Source organism: Populus euphratica, unplaced genomic scaffold, assembly GCF_000495115.2.
Source record: "Populus euphratica unplaced genomic scaffold, PopEup_1.0 scaffold38.1, whole genome shotgun sequence".
NCBI classification, from domain to species: domain Eukaryota; kingdom Viridiplantae; phylum Streptophyta; class Magnoliopsida; order Malpighiales; family Salicaceae; genus Populus; species Populus euphratica.
Window position 1 is genome coordinate 654,542 of NW_011499911.1, and position 21,196 is coordinate 675,737.

Genomic DNA, 21,196 nt, shown 5'->3' on the forward strand with positions numbered 1-21,196 from the left:
GAAGAGTTTATACTATACTTATTTGAAATACTATTAGTGGATCCTCTAACCTTGATATTTGTTGTTATCATTGTTTAATCCTCACATTGATCTTTCATCTCAAAGTTCTCATTAACTTCTTCTTCTTTTATTAAAATTTTTGCAATGTCATCCTTTTAGGCCCAACTATTTAATTACTTATGATTTTATGATTTTATAAGTTTAACTTAATCAAAATCATTATTCATATAATCACACACATATTTATAACACAATTAAAGAACAATAACATAAATACATAAATTCCAATTTAATTCTCTATATGTACGACCTCTATAGACTTCCTACTTATCATTTTTCTTCATTTTTCTTTCATGGTTTCACTCCCTCAATAACCTATAAAGGTCATAAAAACTTAATTTCCAAGAAATCTTCATTTCCCTAAATTTCATCTTAAGAATCCAAATTTAATTCTTTTGTCAATTTAGCTTAAAATAACTAAAATCTTGTTCAAATTGATACAACAAAGTTTTGACCTCCTTACCTTTGTTGAATGAAATTTGAAAGTTGACCTAGAAAGACTTTCCTAAAAATTCTCTCTTTGGCCCTTCTTTCTTCACTTCCTTTTTCTAATTCAATCTTTTGTCTCTTTGATTTTTAATGTGAAAGTGTTTCTCTCTCTCAAAATCCTCTCTTTTCACTCATAACAATCACTTTTTAACCCTTTAAAATGAAAGGAAGGAAGAACTAATGAAAAAGCTATCTTCTCTTATTTGGCTGCCCCCGTCAGTCCTCAAAAGAAAATATCCAAAATGATTTGACTATTTTTAGGAAAGGTCTCACCAATTCATTAAATTAGTCTAGACGCTTCTTAAAATGGCTAGACCAATTTTTCTATTGGAAAAATTTACATTTTTCAACCATAAACCTTTTTTCCTTTTATATTTTTACCTCATTTTCTTTTCTTTTCTTTTTCTTATTTTATCTTAGTATACCATAATTTTGATTATTTTTAATTTATCTTGGGATTTACAAAGATAATGATGACTATGTCTTTGCATACATGGGTAATAGAGATCGATTTGGGCAGAATCAAAGCTGAAAGAATGTGAGTTTTGGTCAGGATAAAACTTTTAGCCAGAAAAAGAGCATCTTTCATACACATTGCCATATACTAAACAAAATATATAGTTTGATTATAGACAGTGAAAGTTATGGTAATGTAGCTAGTACTATAGTTGTTAGTAAATTGAACTTGTGTATGATTAAGCAAAATAAACCTTTTAGGTTAAAATTATTGAATGAATTATGGTGAGATAAAAGTGACTAAGTAAGCCTTCGCTCCATTATTGATTGGGAAGCATGAGGCAAGGTTTTATGTGATGTAGTTTTAATGCATGAAAGTCACATCATGTTGGGGAGACCTTAACAATTTGATAGGACGACCAAACATGATAACTTTAAAAATATAAATTCTTTTGAGAAGGATGAAAGGACTTACACACTTGCATCATTGTCTCATAGACAAGTTTACGGAGACCAATTGAAATTGAAAAAGCAAAGTGAAACTAAAATGGTAATAAAACAATGTGAGGCTATGGTTATTATGCAAAAATATGTATAAAAATGATTAGTAAAGCATGCATATTTGAAATTATTATCAATTACTATTTTCATACAATATTGTTAGAGGAAAAAATTGATAAAAAAAAAGAGCTTTGAAGGCTTAAACAAGACCTATTAAAGCTGAAAAGAGAAAGAAAAGCAAATGAGACAAATAAATCATGTGAGGTCGTGAGTTTAAAGAGTGAAAATAAAGTGAGCCTCAAGAAAAGAATAAAAAACAAAGAAAAGACTTAGATTCGGTTAATGGAGAAAAAAAGTCAAATGAAGTCTAGAGTAAAGAAAAAAAAAGTAAGGATAAGAAAAGAACAGAGTGTAAAAAATATAGGTAAACACTTGAGTTTCTATACAAAATAGTGCGAAATCAAGAATGCTTATTTTTTTGATATACCTATGATTTCACTTGTGTATAAAGACGCATATTTTAGCATTAACAAACTCAATTCTTTTATTCCTAGTGTTGTTATATCTTTCTTGTTTTACAAGTTTTGAGGATGATATAGGATATTCAAATTCAAATTTGAGCTTAATTTGTCCTATTATGCAACTTTATTCCAACAAGTATAATTTTTAATTTGACCATTAAATTAAGTTGAAACTTTTTCAAAACTTTCATAGATTTTTTTTTATTTGGGTTAAAATTTCAAAACAATCAAAACTTGGTAAGACTTTTTGATAAATGGTTGAAGTTATTGTCTAGATTTTATTGTGTATTCCCTGATGAGATCTATAGTGGTTTACCATTGATAAAGGATGAAATAAACAATAGTATGATATAATATAGACATCTTATCTCTAGACTTAATGATATTCTTAATGAGTTGTATGAATCTTGTATATTTAGTAAGATTGATTTGAAAATTGCTTATCATTAATTTAAGATGAAAGAAGGGGATGAAGGGAAAAAGAACTTTAAGACTAAATTTGGATGGTTTGAATAGTTAGTTATGCTGTTAGTTTTACTATTGCATGTAATAATTTAATGAGATTGATGAATCATAAATTGCTCATATTTATAGACAACTTTATTATTGATTACATTGTTGATATTCATAATAAGAATTTAGTTGAACATTTTAAGCATTTATGATTTTTGTTTAATAAACCACAAAAGAAATTATTATATGCTCACTCTTGTTTAAAAAGTAAAGAGAAGACAAGAAAGCTAATTCGCTTTGTCCGCTCTTTCTGAAAGTTTCCTCCGGGGGTTTGACCCTCTACCACCTCATATTCCTAGCTAACCAAATTCTTGTTTTAGTTTTGTAGGCCCCTTTGATTCAACCCGAGCCCTATCCCTACTATGATCCCTTTTTTTTTCTTGGTTCTCAAAACCTTTCTTTTCAACTAGCTTTTCATTTTGCTTTGAAATTGCCTTTTTTTTTATTGCAGAATCACTAATCTCTTCACATTTCACCGCTTCATAGGAAATTCCCTCTATCCCTACCGTATTCCAGCTTAGCAATTTCTAATGCCTGTCCAGGGTTGAGCCCAGGGATTTGATGACGGACTGAAAAAGCCACCTATAAATTGATTCTAAAAAGAAGAAATAGAAGTAACGACGAGAATGGGTCCTGTGACTTCTCGGCTAGAGGAGAGGTTTTAGTCAACTACTGCCCCTCTTTCAGCTTTAAAGCAAGTGACGAGATTGGTTTCAGAAGGCATAAGAGACTGCGAAGAATGAATTTCTCCACGGTAAAGTCTTAATTGGATCAATCATTAGCCTGAATAGCCTACCAATAGCAAGGAACAGAAGAGTCACCCGTGACGTGAAAGGAGAGAAAGTCAATAATTTTTTCAAAGTTATTTAAGGCAACAAATGGTAGAGGAACGAAAGTAGCTCGATTGAGACCTAAAAGAAGGGAAGGGCCAATCTATTTACTTTACATAGATTTGACGTAGAATTTATTTCTATAGATATGGATTATCCATATGAATGATTCTGATATAGTTCATGGCCTATTAGAAGTAGAAGGCACTCTGGTGGGATTCTCACGGACAGAAAAAGATTGCAATAAGTTCACTAAACCTTTTAACTGGAACAAAGGTTCCTCTTTCTTGATTAAACCATCGGTCAGTAAATGATGGAGAGTTTTAATCATGGTATGGGCCTTTTGATTTTAAAAAAAATGGCCTAAGGCAAATATCCTTCTCTTCCCCTCACCTTCTTCCATTATTCCAATCCTACTAAAATGAATAGCCCTTATAGTTTGTTGACCATAATTCATGATGAACCCAATTACCATATGAAACATATCATGAATTTCTATGAATAATTTTATATTTTTTTCTTTATATTGTTTAAGACAAACTATAAATATGGAAACGAATTACTTTATAGTGAAAACAGTTGGGAAGAAGTTATTTTTGGTGGAATAGTCATGTTGTGTATAATATCTTGACTTTTAATAGTTACATATAAGTCACAGAATAGAGAAAAGTAGGATGCCCATGATGTGGTATATGTGGGATGAACCAAACCCTTATTAAATTTGATTTTTCCATTAGAGGGGGCTTGTACATGTTCAGCATTACCCCTTGTGAATACTCTACCAGTATGAAATGTTCGGTCCACTGATTAGACCCTTAAAGTGATTCAAACAATATAGAGGTGTGATTGAAGTGGGGGGGGTGTGATGTCCCTATTGGGCTGGGCCCTTCCCTAGAAGGCCCCACTGTCGAGGTATAAACACCCTCTTACTACCCATATATGAGGCATCATCATAGCCTACCCTAACCAAGATCGATCCCACACCTGTAGCGTTCATGATCAGCCCAGTAAACTGTGTATCGATCGAAAGGCAGGGCGCCTTGAACCAAAAGAGTGATTACGTCCAGTATGTCCCCCCTGGATGCACGTTAATGGGACCTTCCAATAAATCTATTGGAATTGGCTTTGTATCAATGGAATCTCATCATCTTCTATACATAACGAATTGGTGTGGTATATTCATATTGTAACATATGAATAGTAAGAGCTAGCATTCTTATTGAGACTAGAACTTCGCAGCTTTTAATCAAAAGAAATAACACTTCTTCCAGCAGCCCTAGGACTTGAACCCGAAACTAGTCAAATGGAGTAGAGAATTTTTTTGTTAAAAAATAGTTTAAAAAGCCTCCCCAAATCATGCTTGCATTTTTCATTGCACATGACTTTCCCTATGTATACATCTACAACTCAATTCCCTCTCCAGACGGAACCCTTATGAAAGATAAATACTCATTTACTCAATTTTTACTTGTATATTGCATAAGCATTTACTACAAAAGAAATTATTATATGCTAATCTATTAAATTAGAAAATTATTAACCATTTAAAATAGTTTGTGGTTTCACTCTAGTAGATTTGAGTTTTTTTTTTTTTTACTAATTGATGAAAAGAATAGATTTGATGATAATAGAAAAGCACAAATGATGAAAGCATTGCTTAAAAAGGTACGCCAACATGTTAACAAAAAGAATAAGAAGTATGCATTTCAAGCAAACAAAGGAAAAAAAATGATTTTCTTTGAACTAGGAGATTGAGTTTGAGTGTAAATGTGTAAAGTGAGATTTCATAGATATAGAAAATACAAGTTGATGTTTAAAGGAGATGGTTCATTTAGATTCTTTGAAGCAGTCAATGCTTACAAAGTGAATCTACAAGGTGAGTATAATGTTAGTGCTATATTCGTAGTTTTTTTTTTTTTTTTTATCTTTCTTTATTTGATGTAGGTTATAATTCAAGGTTGAATTTTTTTAAGGAGAGAGGGGATGATGCGATCCTAGCTATGATATTAAAGGATCCATTAGGAATGTCAATTGGGTCTATTCCAAGACGTAAAATGAAGTTGGTCCAAAATGAGTTAAATGAGCTAAGTCAAGAGGCTAGGGTTAAAAAGGTTTAAATCTAATAATCTGAAACTTTTTTTACTTTTCGGGTCATAACTTTTAAATATCTCTCAACAAAATGAACCTAAGTTCTAGATTTGAGAGAAAAATCAAAGCCAAAAAGAAGAAGAAGAAGAAATAAGAGAAAAACACTAAAAATGAGGTAATGACGAGTGTGTAAGATCTAAAAAATTCAAGTTAGAAATTCTTTCTTCATTACTTTTTTTATCGTGAATTTGAGAAGCTAAAAGATTGAAGAATTAATAAGAATTAACTCCCACCATTATTAACCAATGTTAGCTACCATCAATCAATAATTAAATCTAGAAAATAAATTTTTCTTTGGGTGGAAAAATCAAGGGGTTTTTTAAATTAATTTTTCATTTATCTATAATTTATTTATTTATTTAAAATAAATTTCTGACAATAAGACCTTCAAAATTCTTTAACTGAGGTGCAACCATTCTATAGAAGTCAAATTACTTACATTGAGATGTATGAGAAAAGGCTATTTGAATCAATACGTAGACAAAAAACATTATCTTTTCTTTCAAAGGGTTGTTCCTAACTATATAGAGCAAAGGACATAACATTCTTAAAGAAAAATAAGTGTAAATAAAAGAGATAGATATCTTCACTTGTTTTTAATGTCAATTTCTCTTCGACCAAGTTTGGAAGCATCCATAATTAGGATAATAACCTTATGTCCCATTCTTCCAGCTCTTTACACTAAAAAAAGCTAATATATTTTGATTCTTGTACATATGTTGCAGAAAGATAGCTAACAATCTAACATGTTGGAAGATGATAAAGAAATTAGCAAAGAAAAATGAAAGAACCGGTGAAGGGAAGGAATATAAAATTGAAAGAAGTGAACAACATTGCAGTTGGAAGTAACCTCTTCTATCATGCATGCACGTAGACATACATGATAAAATCTACAATGAAAAATAACTTAGCGTTTACACCCATAAAGCAAACAAATGAACATCAATTTTTTTATTGAAGTACAATAATCATGTTAGATACAACTGTAGCTCTGGTTGTGGTGACCTCAGTGGAAAAAACATAATCAAAATATTTAGTAAAAATTGCTAAGTTATAGAAATCACAACTATTTTAGGATGTCTCAAACCTTAGGATGCACCAACATATTTAAATTTAAAGTTTATAACTATGATAAATATATTTTCAACACAAATATAATAATAGAATTCTAACATATGCATGTATCAAAACTTGCAATTGATATTAATTTAAAGTCCAAGCATCATTTTAATAATAAAAAAATATCTATAATTAAATTAAAACAAAGAAATGTATTTGTTGAAATACTCTAAAGTAATAATTTTTTTTTATTATTGTCAATATTGAATCTTGTATCCATAAAGCTTTATTATTCCTCATTCATATAGTTAGAATATTTGCAATATACTTTCTAAAGTTCTAACATCACTATCTTGATTGAGAGTTATTTTTAAACTAAGTATTTGAAATAAAGTAAAAGAACTCAAGAACCCAAGCTCTAGATTTTTTTTTTGGGGAAATCAATGCATAAAAAAGAGAAGAAAAACACTAAAAATAATGTGAGGAAGAGCGTTTAGAAATTTGAAGAAAAAATATATATATTTAAACTCTTCATTCACTTTTTTTATAGTGAATTTTGGAAGTTAAAGGTGAAAGAATTAATTCTCACCATTCAACTTTTGATTATCCACCATAAATAAAAAATTAAATCTAAATATAGTGGTTATAAATTTAAATTTTTTTAACTGAAATAAACTTTTTAGATTTACTCAAAATGCTTTTAAATAGATTATTAAAATTCATAGGCAGGACTAGACAAACCATTAGCTAGAAGAAATATTTTATTATGAATCAAGTTCAAATCTAAATTTCAGATGGAAAAAAAATTAATTTCTTATAATAAAAAATATTATTATACAACAAGTTCAAAACTATGTAAGATTAAGTTCAAAGCTTATTTTGTATAGAATCTCTCTCCTCTAAGAACATAAGTGCTCTTTAAATCTAATTTTAACTTATCAATTACTTACTTTATAAATATTAGAAAATTTTTTTATTTATGTTTTTCTAATATAGAATAAAATGTTTTAGAGTGTTTTGGATTTTATTTAAACATACCAACTAAAAATTATTTAAAATTAATTTTTTATTTATTCATAATTTATTTAAATCACATTAATTTTTTATCTTAAATAGCATATATTAAAAATTAAATTCTAATAAAACCTTAATTCTAAAAATAAATACACATCACTTTTAATTTAGTCTCAATTATTCGCATGTTATTTAAAGAAATCACCATCAACGTATGCATAGCAGTCGGAACAATCATTATTGGTGCTGAGATTCTGTACCCCAATATAGCAGTTGACTTGTCAATTATTCTCCCATCTTCAGGAATTCATGGCCGAAACCTGGGAAGGGATGGAAAGAAATTAATAATGTCATAGACAGCTGTTTGTTGCCTGCAGCCATTTGTGGGCTCCATACATAACGTGATCCTGCGAAATGCTTCCACGTCATCCTTCAAACTAATGCTAGTCATGGTTATTAAACGTGGCCCGGGAATGACCCGGCTATGTAGCTAGATTTCAGGTTTTATGAATCAATTCAGATTACTTTAGAAAAATTAAAACAAATATTAAAATATTAATATTTTATATAAAAAAATTTATGTAAATATAGGTTATATATATTATAAACAATAAAATTTAAAAGAATATTTTAATTTTTTTTATTTCATATTAAAAAAAATATTATGTTAAATTTTTAAGTTCAAATATTTAAACAAATTTTTTTTTTTATCTTATATTGAAAAAACATAACTTTGTTATTAGAAACATATAATATATATACTAATAAGTTTCAAATCCTACATTGAAAAACCGTAACTTTTTTCATGAGAGCATAATATATATATGAAAGGGCTTCAAATTTCATATTGAAAAGATACTATATTATCCTTTTAAGTTAAAGTATTTCAACCAAAAAGTTTTTTATCCAACGTTGGTTTTTTACCCAACGTTGAAAAAATATGATTTTTTTCTTGATAACATAGAGTATATATACTAACGGGTTTTAAATTTCATATTGAAAAAACATTATTTTTTTCATGGGAACATAGAGTATATATAAAATGAAAAATATGATTTTTTTCTTGATAACATAAAGTATATATACTAACGGGTTTCAAATTTCACATTGAAAAAATATTATTTTTTTCATGGGAACATAGAGTATATATAAAATGGTTTCAAATCCCACATTGAAAAGATATTATGTTATCCTTTTATGTTGAAAGTTTTTGTATCCCACATTGAAAAAACATGATTTTTTTTTCCTGGAAACATAGAATATATATATAAAAAAGCTTTAAATCCCACATTGAAAATATACTATGCTATCCTTTTAAGTTGAAATATCTAAACTAAAAGGTTTTTTATCCTACATTGAAAAAACATGTTTTTTTTAGAGCATAATATATATATATATACTAATAGGTTTCAAATCTAACATTTGAAAGGAAAAAAAACACCAGGTTTCATCCGAGTTCACCCAAGTAGTCCGGGTCGTGGGTCGACCAGTTGGGTTGGACCAAGTTGTTGCCGCAGTTGATATTTTATTAAATCCAAACCGATCCAATCACCAAATTAACCCGCTAAACCGGATTGGATTTAATAACACTCATGCTAGTCCTAAGCTCCTCCGGTATAAAAATCATAATACATTTTTGGAAGGACTCGCCTAGCCGGTTCCTAAAACTCTTTCACAATTAGTTGGTAATTTGGTGTTGGAAGGTTTATTTAAAAAAAATATTTTTTATTGAAAAATATTTAAAATTATTTTTAATATCAACTTATTTAAATTATAAAAATATATTAATATGATTGTTTTTCAAACCAAACATAATTTTAAAACACAATTAAATATTTTTAAATAAAAAATAAATATATTATAAATCCTTTAAAATAGTCAAAGATAGATTGGATTAACATTAATTTATAATAACTAGGAGGAATTTCCTGCAATATTGCACAAAATTTCTTAAACGCTCTATGGCAAATTAATTTGAAAAATCCCTTGGATTTATCAATAAACAGCCTCAAATAATGCTGACACTAGAAAAAGAGTTCCCAAGCAAGTAATTTGTCACAATTAGGAAGCCACAGTATCTAAGCATATACTGGAAAGATTTATTAGGACGGCCTAGTTTCCAGCACCTCTGAGTCTAGAACTTGGTGTTTTTACGGGCAAATGGGCACCCATGCTTCTGATCTCAAGTTCCGACAAATCAACACCCCTTGTTTAAGAGTACTAATTCATTTGATTTGATACATATTTAAGGATTACAATTATCAATCCAGTTCCTGAGAAAGATGGGTGTCACCCATACATCTAGGACATTAATTAGCTAGTGATTTTAAGACAATTTTACAGCATTGATTGGAGCCTGTCGCGGTCAGTCCTTACATGGCCCCTGCTAATGTCTTCCACACTAGGGCAGCCTGCGAGGGCCATGGTGAGCTCAAGCTCGTCCTTCAGCATCTGCATCACCTTTCTCACCCCTGCTTCTCCCTTTGCCGCTAGCCCATAAATAACTGGCCTCCCAACCTCCATTAACACACACACACACACACACGCACATTAGTTGCAGTACAAAGCAGTATCAAAATTAAGTACATTTCGATTTCAATGCATTTATCATTATACTGCAACCAGTAATAGAAGAACAGTAGCTGTTTAGTTCTGCAATGATAATGTTCGTTCACTTCAACTATGAGCAGTTAATACTTTGCTTAAGGTTGCGATGTTGGTTGAGTAAATAAATTGAAGGAAACTATTGAACTAGAAGTGGAAGAGCACCAGGTTACTTCTTTTGTTAAATGTTTGTATAGTACTGCTGGAAAAAGATAATGTAGAGGGAGAAAACAAAGGTAAACCATGTATCATATAACTTATACCACTAGTTTAAATATAATCACATTAAATAATAAAAAAATCATTCATTTATTGTATTTTATTTTTAAAAACTTTTATCATTGTTCCAAGCATAATCATATTAAATTAAATAATAAAATATCATGATGCTTTTTTTTTTGTTATCTGACCTTGACCTTATTTGTGGAAACAATTCTTATGAGAAATGGGGAAGATTTTTTTTTTTTAGAGTGTCTTCTCTATTATGTTCAATGTTCTTTTCTTTTTAATATTTTTTTTCTTACTTGTTTGTTTAATAGACGTATTAATAAGTGTGAAGAGTTATGACCCTTGACAATTATTGTGAGATGTAACTCTTCATTCTTTTTCTTTATGTTACTTTATTAATATAAATAATATTAGTATAGATTGGGTTGACCCATCATAGGTGACCCAAATCCCTTCTTTTTTTGCCTCATCTCCTACTTACATATGATGGGATCAACTCTCTCATTAATTTTATAAAATTTATAATTAATAAATATATCATGAAGATGAATTATACTTGGAGAGCTTAGTTGCTATATATCTTTTAAAAATATATAGTTTCTTTAATAATGGGACATAAAGAAGATGTAACATAAAGTATCCTAGATCATTTATCAATTTATTTTTTTTATCTCTCATGATCTCATTTGTTAAAAATTTTATTTTCATAATTATATCTTATTACATAGAAAAAATTGATCTACCAATAAATATAAGTCAATGTAATAATACCAAAATGATCTTTCTCTTTTATCAACTCTTTCAATTTCCACGTAATTCTTTTTTCTAGTAATGTCCATGTAGATTGATTCATTCATAATTTTTTGGCAAATGTAGTAAGTTAGTGAAAATCAAATCTAAGTATTGAAAAGCAGACAAAAGTTATAAGAGTACAAGTGAATATTATTAATAATTTTTAGGATCTTATACAATATCAAATTAAAATCTTAGTTTGTATCACCTTTATTTGTCATATTACTTGCATGTGTTATAAAACACATGCTATGATATCATCTCTTTTTTCTTGGAGTGTATGTTTTTATACATAAAACCATATAGATGGCAGTTTAGACATACCTAACATCTAACTTTGACTTCACTTTTCTATTCATTCATTTTTGATTCATTTGAACTCACATTTGGCAATAAAATAGATATAGTGATAATTTTAAATAACTACTTAAAGTCAAAGCTATAACACATACTTCAATAATCTCTTTCTATATTTTTTATTAAGAAGAAACTTCATATATCAAGCTTGAGTGCTTTTTTATTATTCAGATTACAAGCTCAAAATCTTCTCACCTCTATTCATCACAAAAATAAAAGAGGTAATTATTTATGTGATAAATCCAATTTTTTATCTATTCAACATACTTCTTATAATTTATTTTTAAGTAGTATATATATATATATATGTCCTGCAACTTATGTAATTAGGCATGAAGACTATTTTAAATCATAAATTGACTTTAAAAGTTTATACACTGTGTGTTCTTGGTCTATCTTGATAAAACCCGTAGGTTTTTTCATATAGATTTCTTGTTCTAATTCTTCTTTAAGAAAAACAATATTTACATCTATTTAATATAATTCAAGATCAAGGTTTATAGATAGAATCAATCTTATTAAGCCAAACCTCATAACATGTAAAAATTTATAGTTAATTCTTTCATGTTGTGTGTATCGTTTAGCTACTAACCTGGCCTCATATTTTTTCATACTACCATTAGCTTTTCATTTTGTTTTATGACCCCACTTGTTCCCAATGGTTTTGTGTCCTTTCAAAAATATAGATAAGAGTGATTCATTGATAAATAAATAGAAATGTACTCCTACTCGAACCATCAATTGTAGATGGATTCATCATATGCAGTAATTAGGTTTCGGTTAAAACTAATTTATCTTCCTCCAAATTACTCCAACATGAAAGTGAGCCTATTTGTAATTGTATGCAGAAGCATTCTAGTCTTGAATTTTATAAAGAGATAGGTCTTGATATACTTTTCTCTATTTAGATAAATCATTAACTAAGAATATGATATCTTGTAATTTAAATTCAGTTATATCTTCACTTTCTTGCTTATTTATGAACAAATGTTTTTTTGAGTGTTCAAAATATCTTATAAAAATACATTTCTTCTATTTTGGACCTATTTTTTTCATATATATAAGAAAAATCTTGAGCATAAGTAACAGAACCTTAAGGTTTTAAAATATTCAAGTTAGGTTTATGTTTTGTTCATAATTCATATGGCTTGATTATAAGTGACTTGGAGGACATGATTAAATACATGCATGACTTAAAGTTTTTATTAAAGTAATGAAATAGACACCTTTATATTTTTTTTTTATATTCATCAGACCACAAATGTCAATATAAATTAATTGCAATAGAAATTCGGCTATAGTACCATTTTTCAAATTGTTTTCTTTCTTTTTTTGTTTTTCTAGCTATCAAATTTCATAAGTAGACAAATTTATTTTTCCAATAATCCTCCTTGCTTAAAACATACATGCATAACCTTGACATCAAATAATTATGTCAACAATGATTTCACATTATGTTTAAAATTGAAAGCTCACTATGTTTATAATCATTATCTAAGATCCTAATGTATAATTATTAATATCATAATTAATTATGTAAAGATGATATACTTAAAATAAAATATGTTTTAAGAATTTCAAAGAATTATAATCCCACATTAAACATTGTTATAAAAAATTAGAATTACACTACTGGAATTACGGAGTAATCAATGCATCAGTGTTATTAACACTAATTTCAATGAGATAATATAATCAACTTTACAAATATCATTATTATAGAATTACACATTATTTAATTATGTATTAACAGACATCAACTGGTACACGAAATTAATGCATTCATGGGAATCAATCATTATTATAGAATTGCACATGAAAATAAATGCGCAACAATTAATTAATGCCATATTATTTCTATAGATCATTATATTTTAGTAATCATACAAAACCATCTTTAAAGATAATTGTATAAAATGTTATGTTTGATATTACAGTTGAACTAATTTTTTGTTATTTTTTGAATTTTTTGAATTAATACTTTTTGTGTTTTTTTAATTATTTCGATGTAATGATGTAACAAAACCATCCAATTGATTTTTTGTTAAAATAATTTTTTCTAAAATAAAATAAAAATTATTATTTTAATATATCTCCAAAAAATACAAATGCTTATCAATGGTTAAAGAGATAATTAGTGGAAGATCATATTTATTTGTTTTAACTTACAAGAACTGCTTGCGCACCAAGGGCCAGCGCCTTGAAAACATCTGTTCCTCGCCGTACTCCTCCATCAAGGAGAACAGGAACTCTCCTTCCTACGGCTTGAACCACCTGCCAAAAAAGTAAATTTCGATGTCAATTGAATTGTCTGAATCAATAAGGAGTATAATTTAGACTGTCTGCATTCTTTAAAATGAGTCTACCTCTTCCAGAACTGAGATTGTGGCTGGAGTATAATCAAGCTGACGAGCTCCATGATTGGAGACGATAATTCCAGCAGCACCTACTTCCATGGCCTTAATGGCTGCAAAATAATCTCCAGTGTGTAAATGATCTAGCTTACATATTCCAGATTCCGTTATGATTGGTTGAGCAATGACTGATAATTTCGAAGAGAGTACAAGAGTGTTATGTGTTCAAGACCAAGAAGAAAGATAGAAAACGGAGTGACGCAAGCATCATCAGATGAGACTTTGATTTTACCATCCTCGCGAGTGAGTATTCCCTTGATCAGAATAGGCAAGTTTGTAATGTATTTTAGCCATGCTATATCCTGCGGTGTAACGAAGCAATGGTTAAATATAGGAATTTTTGTAATGATTTCTGTTATGCATGAATGCTGCATTGCCAGGATTATAATCAAGAAGGCTGCAAAATAAAGTCCATGAATCGGCCAACTAAATCGCATTGCTTTCAGAATTGGTTACGACAAATGGCTCTATACTCAACTCTTCTATTGAGTGGGCATCTCATGCAAGTGAAAAGTACAGCCTGAAAATAAGGGTATGATAAATAAATTGAAAGGTAATTAAATGAGAATTTTCTGGTTTTTACCCTCCAACACAAAGAAGGATCGAAGATTTCATTGGTGTTTGGTTTTATGTTCGAACCTTTATCCTGCAAGAGTTCATATATATCTGTAAGTCGAGGAAAAAAAATTGGACAGAACCGCTTCACATCGATAGGCCAAAAATTAAAAGCTATGTGAATCAATGCTGGAGAAATGAACACAAGCTTAATGCCCATTTCAATAATTTACTCACAGAGAATACTTCAATTGACATTAGACCTTCCAAATTCTTCAGCTGGGGCAAAATCATCCTGCAGAAGTGTGGTAGATGATTTCATTTTGGGATGCAAATGCATATATCTTTAAATACATGCAATTTTGTTTTGAGTGGAAACGAAGACAGAATAGTGGTTACAATCAACATTAAAGTCACATTCCACCAACAAATGAAGTGGTTTCGAACAGGTTTTTGTTTTTTGAAGAAGCGGTATGGGAGAGGAAAAAATGATATCTACTTATTCTTTATGTCTGCCTCCCTTCGACCTAGTCTTGGAGTGTCAGCTGTTAGGACGATAGCCTTATATCCACTCTTTTCAGCTCTCTGCACAAGGTTAACAGCTATATCTCGTCTTTTGCATACCTAATCACATGCAGAAGTGTAAATGCTTACAGTTTAGTTCCCAAATTCATATGCATGTTGGTACCACAGCAGAGTTGCCTCAATTGAATTATGAGTGTCATAGAAAATGTGAAAATGCTAAAAAGTTGTTTCTGTTGCACTAAAAAAGAGAGTCGAACGAAGAATTTTGTCACTTAAAAAACTAAAAGAGACTAAATTTCTTTTTGGAAAAGAGAGAGAGAGAGAGAGAGCTCATGGAGGTCTAATTACGTATAATTGAAAGAATCGAACAGCATCGCAGCTGGCAGCAACCTCCTCCACGCTGCAGGAAGCTGTGAAGGATAAAGTCTGGAAAGAAATAAATCCCATTATCCAAGCATGTAAAGCAAAATGGAAAAAATATCAAGGCTGAATGTTCCTCATATGTACCATTATAGTATTACATGCAGCAGCTGCTCTGGCAGTGGCAAGCTCTCCTGGGATAGACGGAAAAGCTGGTAAAAGCAGGATGAAGAATGAATGTACAAACTAATAACTCTTCAGTCAGAAGATAAGACCTTCAGGATGTGCTAGCTTATGCATAGCAGTCGGGGCTATCATAATCGGCGCCGAGATAGTGTAGCCCAATATATTAGTAGACAAAGCTATGCTGCTCACATCCACAAGAACTCTAGGCAGCAATCTGAGTAAAAGTGGTATGTTAAATTTCATGCCCTTTACTACACACGCATCAGGAAATAGTTTCAAGGTATTACATGATTCTCTGAAATTCTTGCACGTTCTTCTTTAATGTGTGCTCATCCTCTGCTCCTCCAGCATAGAAGTCATAGTACATTTTTGGAAGGGCTTGCCTAGCCAATACTTGGAACTCGTTCACATTAACTATTTCATCTGCCATTGAACCTGGAAACTTTGATTACAGTCAAATGTCTTGCTTCACAGCGCTTTTAGAAGCGTAAGCTCCAGTAAAAATCATAAAAAGACTAGGGAACACATTAATTGTCAAAATTTGCAATGAAAGGTGATGCTCTAATTTTGTGCGTCGAAATTTTTTATGTCTTGTAATCGACAATCGAAGAGCATTATTTTGGTCACAGCAAACCCTAAACTAGCCTCCGAATTAGATAGGTTTTGTAAAGCAGAAGGTATATATATCTGCAAGTTCGATTGAACTATCTCAATTCTTAACACAGGGTATAAACTGTAAATTTAGCACTTGTAGTTACAACATTGTACTATCTGAAACACTAAAACATGCGAGACCGACACGAAAATAACAAATTGTTTCCATTCAAGATCACATGATAATCAAGAAGCTTAGCTGCAAGAAAAACAGGTTGTGCTGATTCCCCAGCTTAAAAAACAAAGAAAACTGCAAGAAAAACATACCCGCGGTAGCAGAAAGCTCCAGGGAAAAAGAGAAGGATTGAAACAGGTATTGCCAATCAAGGTACCAAGAAGAGTGAAAAAAAAATAAAGAGAAACAGAGTGTGAATTAGAGAAGGTACGTGCACAAATGAAATGTTAGGCCATCATGTCATTGGCTGCCTGCGAATGGTTTGTCATTTTTTGTCTTCTTTCATCGCGTCATTGTCTGGCAGCAACCGGTTTGTCATTTCCGTTCATCGTGGTATTACACGAGTGATGCTGGAACGGTGCCCATGCTTTCTAAACTTTCTTTTTTTCATGTAAAAAATAATATTAGGTGCAGCAAGTATATTCTTTTAAAATATATATATATGGATTTCAAGTTAGAAGTGAATGAATTGAATTAGTTGATTTTATTTTAATTAAATTAAAAAAAAATAATAATGACCATAATAACTTTGAAAGTTTTTTTTTAAATAAATGAAATAATATAATACAATTCACTGTTCATTAAACAAAAAAAAATTAAAAAAATAGTTATGATCAACTCTAATTATTATAACAAACGTATAAACTTAGTAACAAGAAAGAGGTGATAATTAAAGGTTAAAATTATAAGATCAAAATAATACTATATAAAAAAATTTATAAAACTTATTTTTTGTATAAAAAATTAACTTGTATTAACTTTTCAACTTTTGATTTAGTTTATTAAACTTGAAATATACTATTTTTAAAAGTTATGAAGTTTAATTTTAATAAATTAAATATTAAAAAATAAAATTAAAAAATTAATTATATAAAAAATTAAAAAATTAAAAAAAAATAAATTTTATGTATGAATTTTAGGGTAAAACTATAAAGAAAAATAATTGAGAAAAAGACAAAAAAAAAAGATTTATTGAAACTCATAATATATTTTTGGAAGGACTTGCGTAGCCAATTTCTAAAACTCAATCACGTTCACCGGGCCGCTTTTCATCTATCCTTTAAAAGAGTCCGAGGAGGAACAATAAACAATAAATAAGCAGTCACCGGAAAGATTTCGAAGAAGACAAGAGACAATCTTGTGCCCAGGAGAACTGTTTGTTGCATCTCGGGATTCTCCATGTTAAGTTTGGTATCATCAAACACGCACATATGTATGAACCGTGCTCTACAGCGGACCGTAACATTTTCTTAAGGACACAATCTGGTTAGACAGGCTATTTTAATATGTTTTTTGTATAAAAAAATTTAAAGTATAAATTGAAAAATTTATTAAAGTATTTAATGAAATAAAGCAATAATTATCAATATAAATAAATATTTTTTTTAACTATAATTAAAAGAGTATAAGGAAAAAGTGAGAGATGAATGTCTTTACTCTCACAAAATGAAATATTTTTTATTTGTTTATAAAAAAATTGTTTATTAAAATCATTAAAAAATAATATAAATAGAAATAAAAGAATATATAAAGCTAAGTAAATAAAATAAAATAAAATAAATATTATGCAAGGCCGGACATATTATAAATATTATTTCAAAATAAATATTTTTTTATAAAATAAATCTTATATGTATGAAAAAAGCATTCAAAAATTAAACACAAAACAAAAAATTATTAAAAAAACTCTATTAAAAAAATTCTTGAAAATCTTGTTGTCTAAACCATGAGACCAGGATGAACTAATAAAAATAAAAGAATCCATAATCGTAGTAACTCTTAAAACTCATGACTTGTGTCATTAAATCAGATGCATGATAAATAAAAAAATAACAAAGCTAAATCCTCAACAAATCAAAAGCCAAAGAATGAAAGTGAGGAAAAATCTATAACACAAAAAAAATATAATCAAAAGAATGAGGTTAATAATAATAAAAAAACTAGAAGGCATAATAAAAACTAACATTAGAGTGTTAAATTGAAAAGAAAAAAAATTAACAAAAGAAAAAATGAATCAATAGAATAAGAGTTAAATTGAAAAAAAACAAAAAAAAATACAAATTTTAATTTAAGAATGAAATTGAAAACAACAAAACTCTTACAAAGAGCCAGGGAAATAAATAAAAAAATCAAAAGCATAAGAATCAAATAAAAACAATAATACTTGACAAATTATAATCCAAGAATGAAATTGAAAACATCAAAGACTTTTCAAAAAAGACCAAGGACTAAAATAAAAAATAAAAAATATAAGGACTAAAATCAAAAAACAAAATGAAAAAAGGTTTGATGTGTACTTTTGCTAGGAGAGAGAGAGAGAAAGAAGCAGGAAAAAAAACAAAGAAACAACCATCAACATAAATCGTCCATCAAGTACCATCACGGTACCACAAGGAAAAGGGCAAGGCAGCGTTTTCAATCACACAACAAAACAACATATTTGACCATGAGGATATTCCACACTGCAGTCCATAGGATGTTGATACACCTCACGTGCCAATGTTTGAGCATTACATGCCATCTGTGCTTTGATTTAAAAATCAATTAATTGGAGAAAAAATATCCAAAACACCCCTTTTTATCCCACATTTAACAAAGAAACCAACATAAAAAGATAAAAGCACCCTTGGACTCTTTGCTTATTTTTTTTATTGTAAGGGTAGAAAGGTATTTTCATAATCTTGAAAAAAAAATACAAAAACATAAATACCCTTTACTAGTAGTTCAATTTTTTTTAGCTCAGGGGAAAATAAGTAGTTATACTATTTTTTTTTAAATGAAAAGATGTTAGTAACCCCTACCAATCCTTTAATGAAAAATTTTTAAATTTCAAAAAGACAAAATTATGTTTAAAACCGCAACAACCAAAATTCTCTTTAAAGGATAAAATCGATATTATACTATGATAACATATAGTGTAATATCTCTATATCTACATTGAAAGGCTTAGTAAAACAACAATGCATTTTATATTTCTATTAATGTGTGTGTATAAATATTTATTAAAATTTTCCAAGTCAACAAAAGATAGAAAAGAAAACAAGTTTGTCATTGTCAAAAGTATAATTATAATGTGACAACAATAGCTAATGAATAAATATATTTTATACACAACTCACTTGCTTAAAAGACCATTAATATAAGGGTCAAAGGTAGGGTGGTGACACAACACTTTTGGACTCAATTACGTGCTGACTTCCAATGCATGTGAACCTAGTAAAATATCGACCCAACACCCTTGGGCTTAGTTATATGCTAAGCCTATATGCTTATGGGTCCAGTAATATACTAAACTCAACTCTTTTAAGCTGGCTACATGCTAAGACCAATCACTTGTGCGTTTAGCAAGATGCCAGACCTACCCCTCTTAGGCTTGGCTTCATGCTGAGCCTAAATATTTGTGAGCCAAGTAAGATACTAGATTTAACTTTTTTGGACTTAACTATGTGTTAAACTTAAGCATATTTGGGCCTAAAAAGATGTCGAGCTCAACATCCTTGGGTTTCAAATCATTTCAGATCTAAACATATAATTGATGGTCTTTATAGGCCTTATGTTGGGTTGCAAGGCAATCCATAAAAACCTTAACTCGGGATACTAAGAGTTTAGGGTAGTCATTTTCCTATAAAAATTCTAAAATAGCCGGTTATATTTGAATCAATATTTATGTTATGAAAGGATTATTTTCATTAACATTAATGTTATGTATGAAATAAATAATAAAAGTCTTTTGTAGCTCTACTATTTATTCATTAACACTAATGATATGAAAAATATCATTTCTATCAACATTAATGATGTGTAAGAAGATATTTTTATCAATATTAATGTTGATATAAGATATTTCTTATTTATTGAGATATTCAAAAGAAAAGGATTTTCAGCCTCTTAAACAAAAACAACAAGTTTCATAGCACAAAGACTATAAATGCACTCCGAACCACGTAGGTTATATGGATTCACAAACTTTATTCTTGTATCATATATTTTGAAAGCATTTATTACATATAAAACCAAGGGTAAACATTCTTGTTTTTAGAGTTCTAATACTTATTTCTTCATTTATTATATAAAGTTATTGATTTAATAATTAGAAAGTTCCAAAATCCCATAAAAGAATACTATTTTGTAGAAACTGAGACTTCAACCACCAATCCTCTGTTCCTCAGTTTTTTAGGAATAGAATATTAATGTAAATGTATGATCATTCACTATTCAAATATTCAAACACTATTCTTGTACATATTTAATTTTTGAACTTTATCAGCAACCAAAAAAGAATAAAAAAATCTCATAAATATAAGAGTATTAGTGTAATTGTAAAATAATCAATGTATAACATTGAATTTATAAATAGGATCATAGTGCTGGGATTTATAAGTGTTACTTTATGACATATGAAGTTTGAAATGATGACAATCTTAATAGGTATAGCTTAATTGATTAGACTTTAGGCTTGCTTCTTAAAAGTCTCTAATTCCAGTGCTACAAATCTTAGAGCCATTAAAAACTTATTTAGTTGTTAATTTAAGAGTCTTAAAGGATTAGTTAAAATAAACATAAGCTAATTTGAACACACATGATTAAAAAAAAAAAGGTTTGAAGTGATGACAAAAAGCAATACTTTTATATGTATGATTAGTACTTAAAAGTGTATTTTTATCAAGGTTTTATATCATCATTTTGCACTTGAAGTATCAATAACTCCTTAACTAAAGCATGTTTTATAATAACATATCTAATAATATAAGATAC

The 21,196-nt window shown here is 29.1% G+C and overlaps 2 protein-coding genes across 4 annotated transcripts in view; both read right to left on the minus strand.

Moving 5' to 3' along the window:
* Window positions 1-9,670: 9,670 nt before the first annotated feature.
* Window positions 9,671-21,196, minus strand: part of LOC105133984 (peroxisomal (S)-2-hydroxy-acid oxidase GLO4-like) — a 20,213-nt gene continuing 8,687 nt past the window's right edge. Inside the window, exons 1-12 of one of the 3 annotated variants that reach the window (XM_011038182.1) lie at window positions 16,538-16,661; window positions 15,900-16,051; window positions 15,702-15,826; window positions 15,574-15,620; window positions 15,415-15,492; window positions 15,041-15,165; window positions 14,779-14,836; window positions 14,570-14,632; window positions 14,219-14,288; window positions 13,939-14,039; window positions 13,742-13,846; window positions 9,671-10,108 (exon numbers count right to left, since the gene is read on the minus strand). In XM_011038182.1, the coding sequence (XP_011036484.1) occupies window positions 9,929-10,108; window positions 13,742-13,846; window positions 13,939-14,039; window positions 14,219-14,288; window positions 14,570-14,632; window positions 14,779-14,836; window positions 15,041-15,165; window positions 15,415-15,492; window positions 15,574-15,620; window positions 15,702-15,826; window positions 15,900-16,042 (1,095 nt within the window). In that variant the 5' untranslated portion in view covers window positions 16,043-16,051; window positions 16,538-16,661 and the 3' untranslated portion in view covers window positions 9,671-9,928. Of the gene's footprint in view, window positions 10,109-13,741; window positions 13,847-13,938; window positions 14,040-14,218; window positions 14,289-14,569; window positions 14,633-14,778; window positions 14,837-15,040; window positions 15,166-15,414; window positions 15,493-15,573; window positions 15,621-15,701; window positions 15,827-15,899; window positions 16,052-16,533; window positions 16,662-21,196 lie in introns of those variants that run through there. The other 2 variants (XM_011038181.1, XM_011038180.1) reach the window with 2 other exon arrangements.
* The window catches only part of LOC105133982 (peroxisomal (S)-2-hydroxy-acid oxidase GLO4-like), a 20,223-nt gene continuing 8,705 nt past the window's right edge, over window positions 9,679-21,196 (minus strand). The window contains exon 13 of the mRNA XM_011038178.1: window positions 9,679-9,927. The gene's annotated coding sequence lies outside the window, so the exon portion shown is untranslated. The remainder of the gene's footprint in view (window positions 9,928-21,196) is intronic.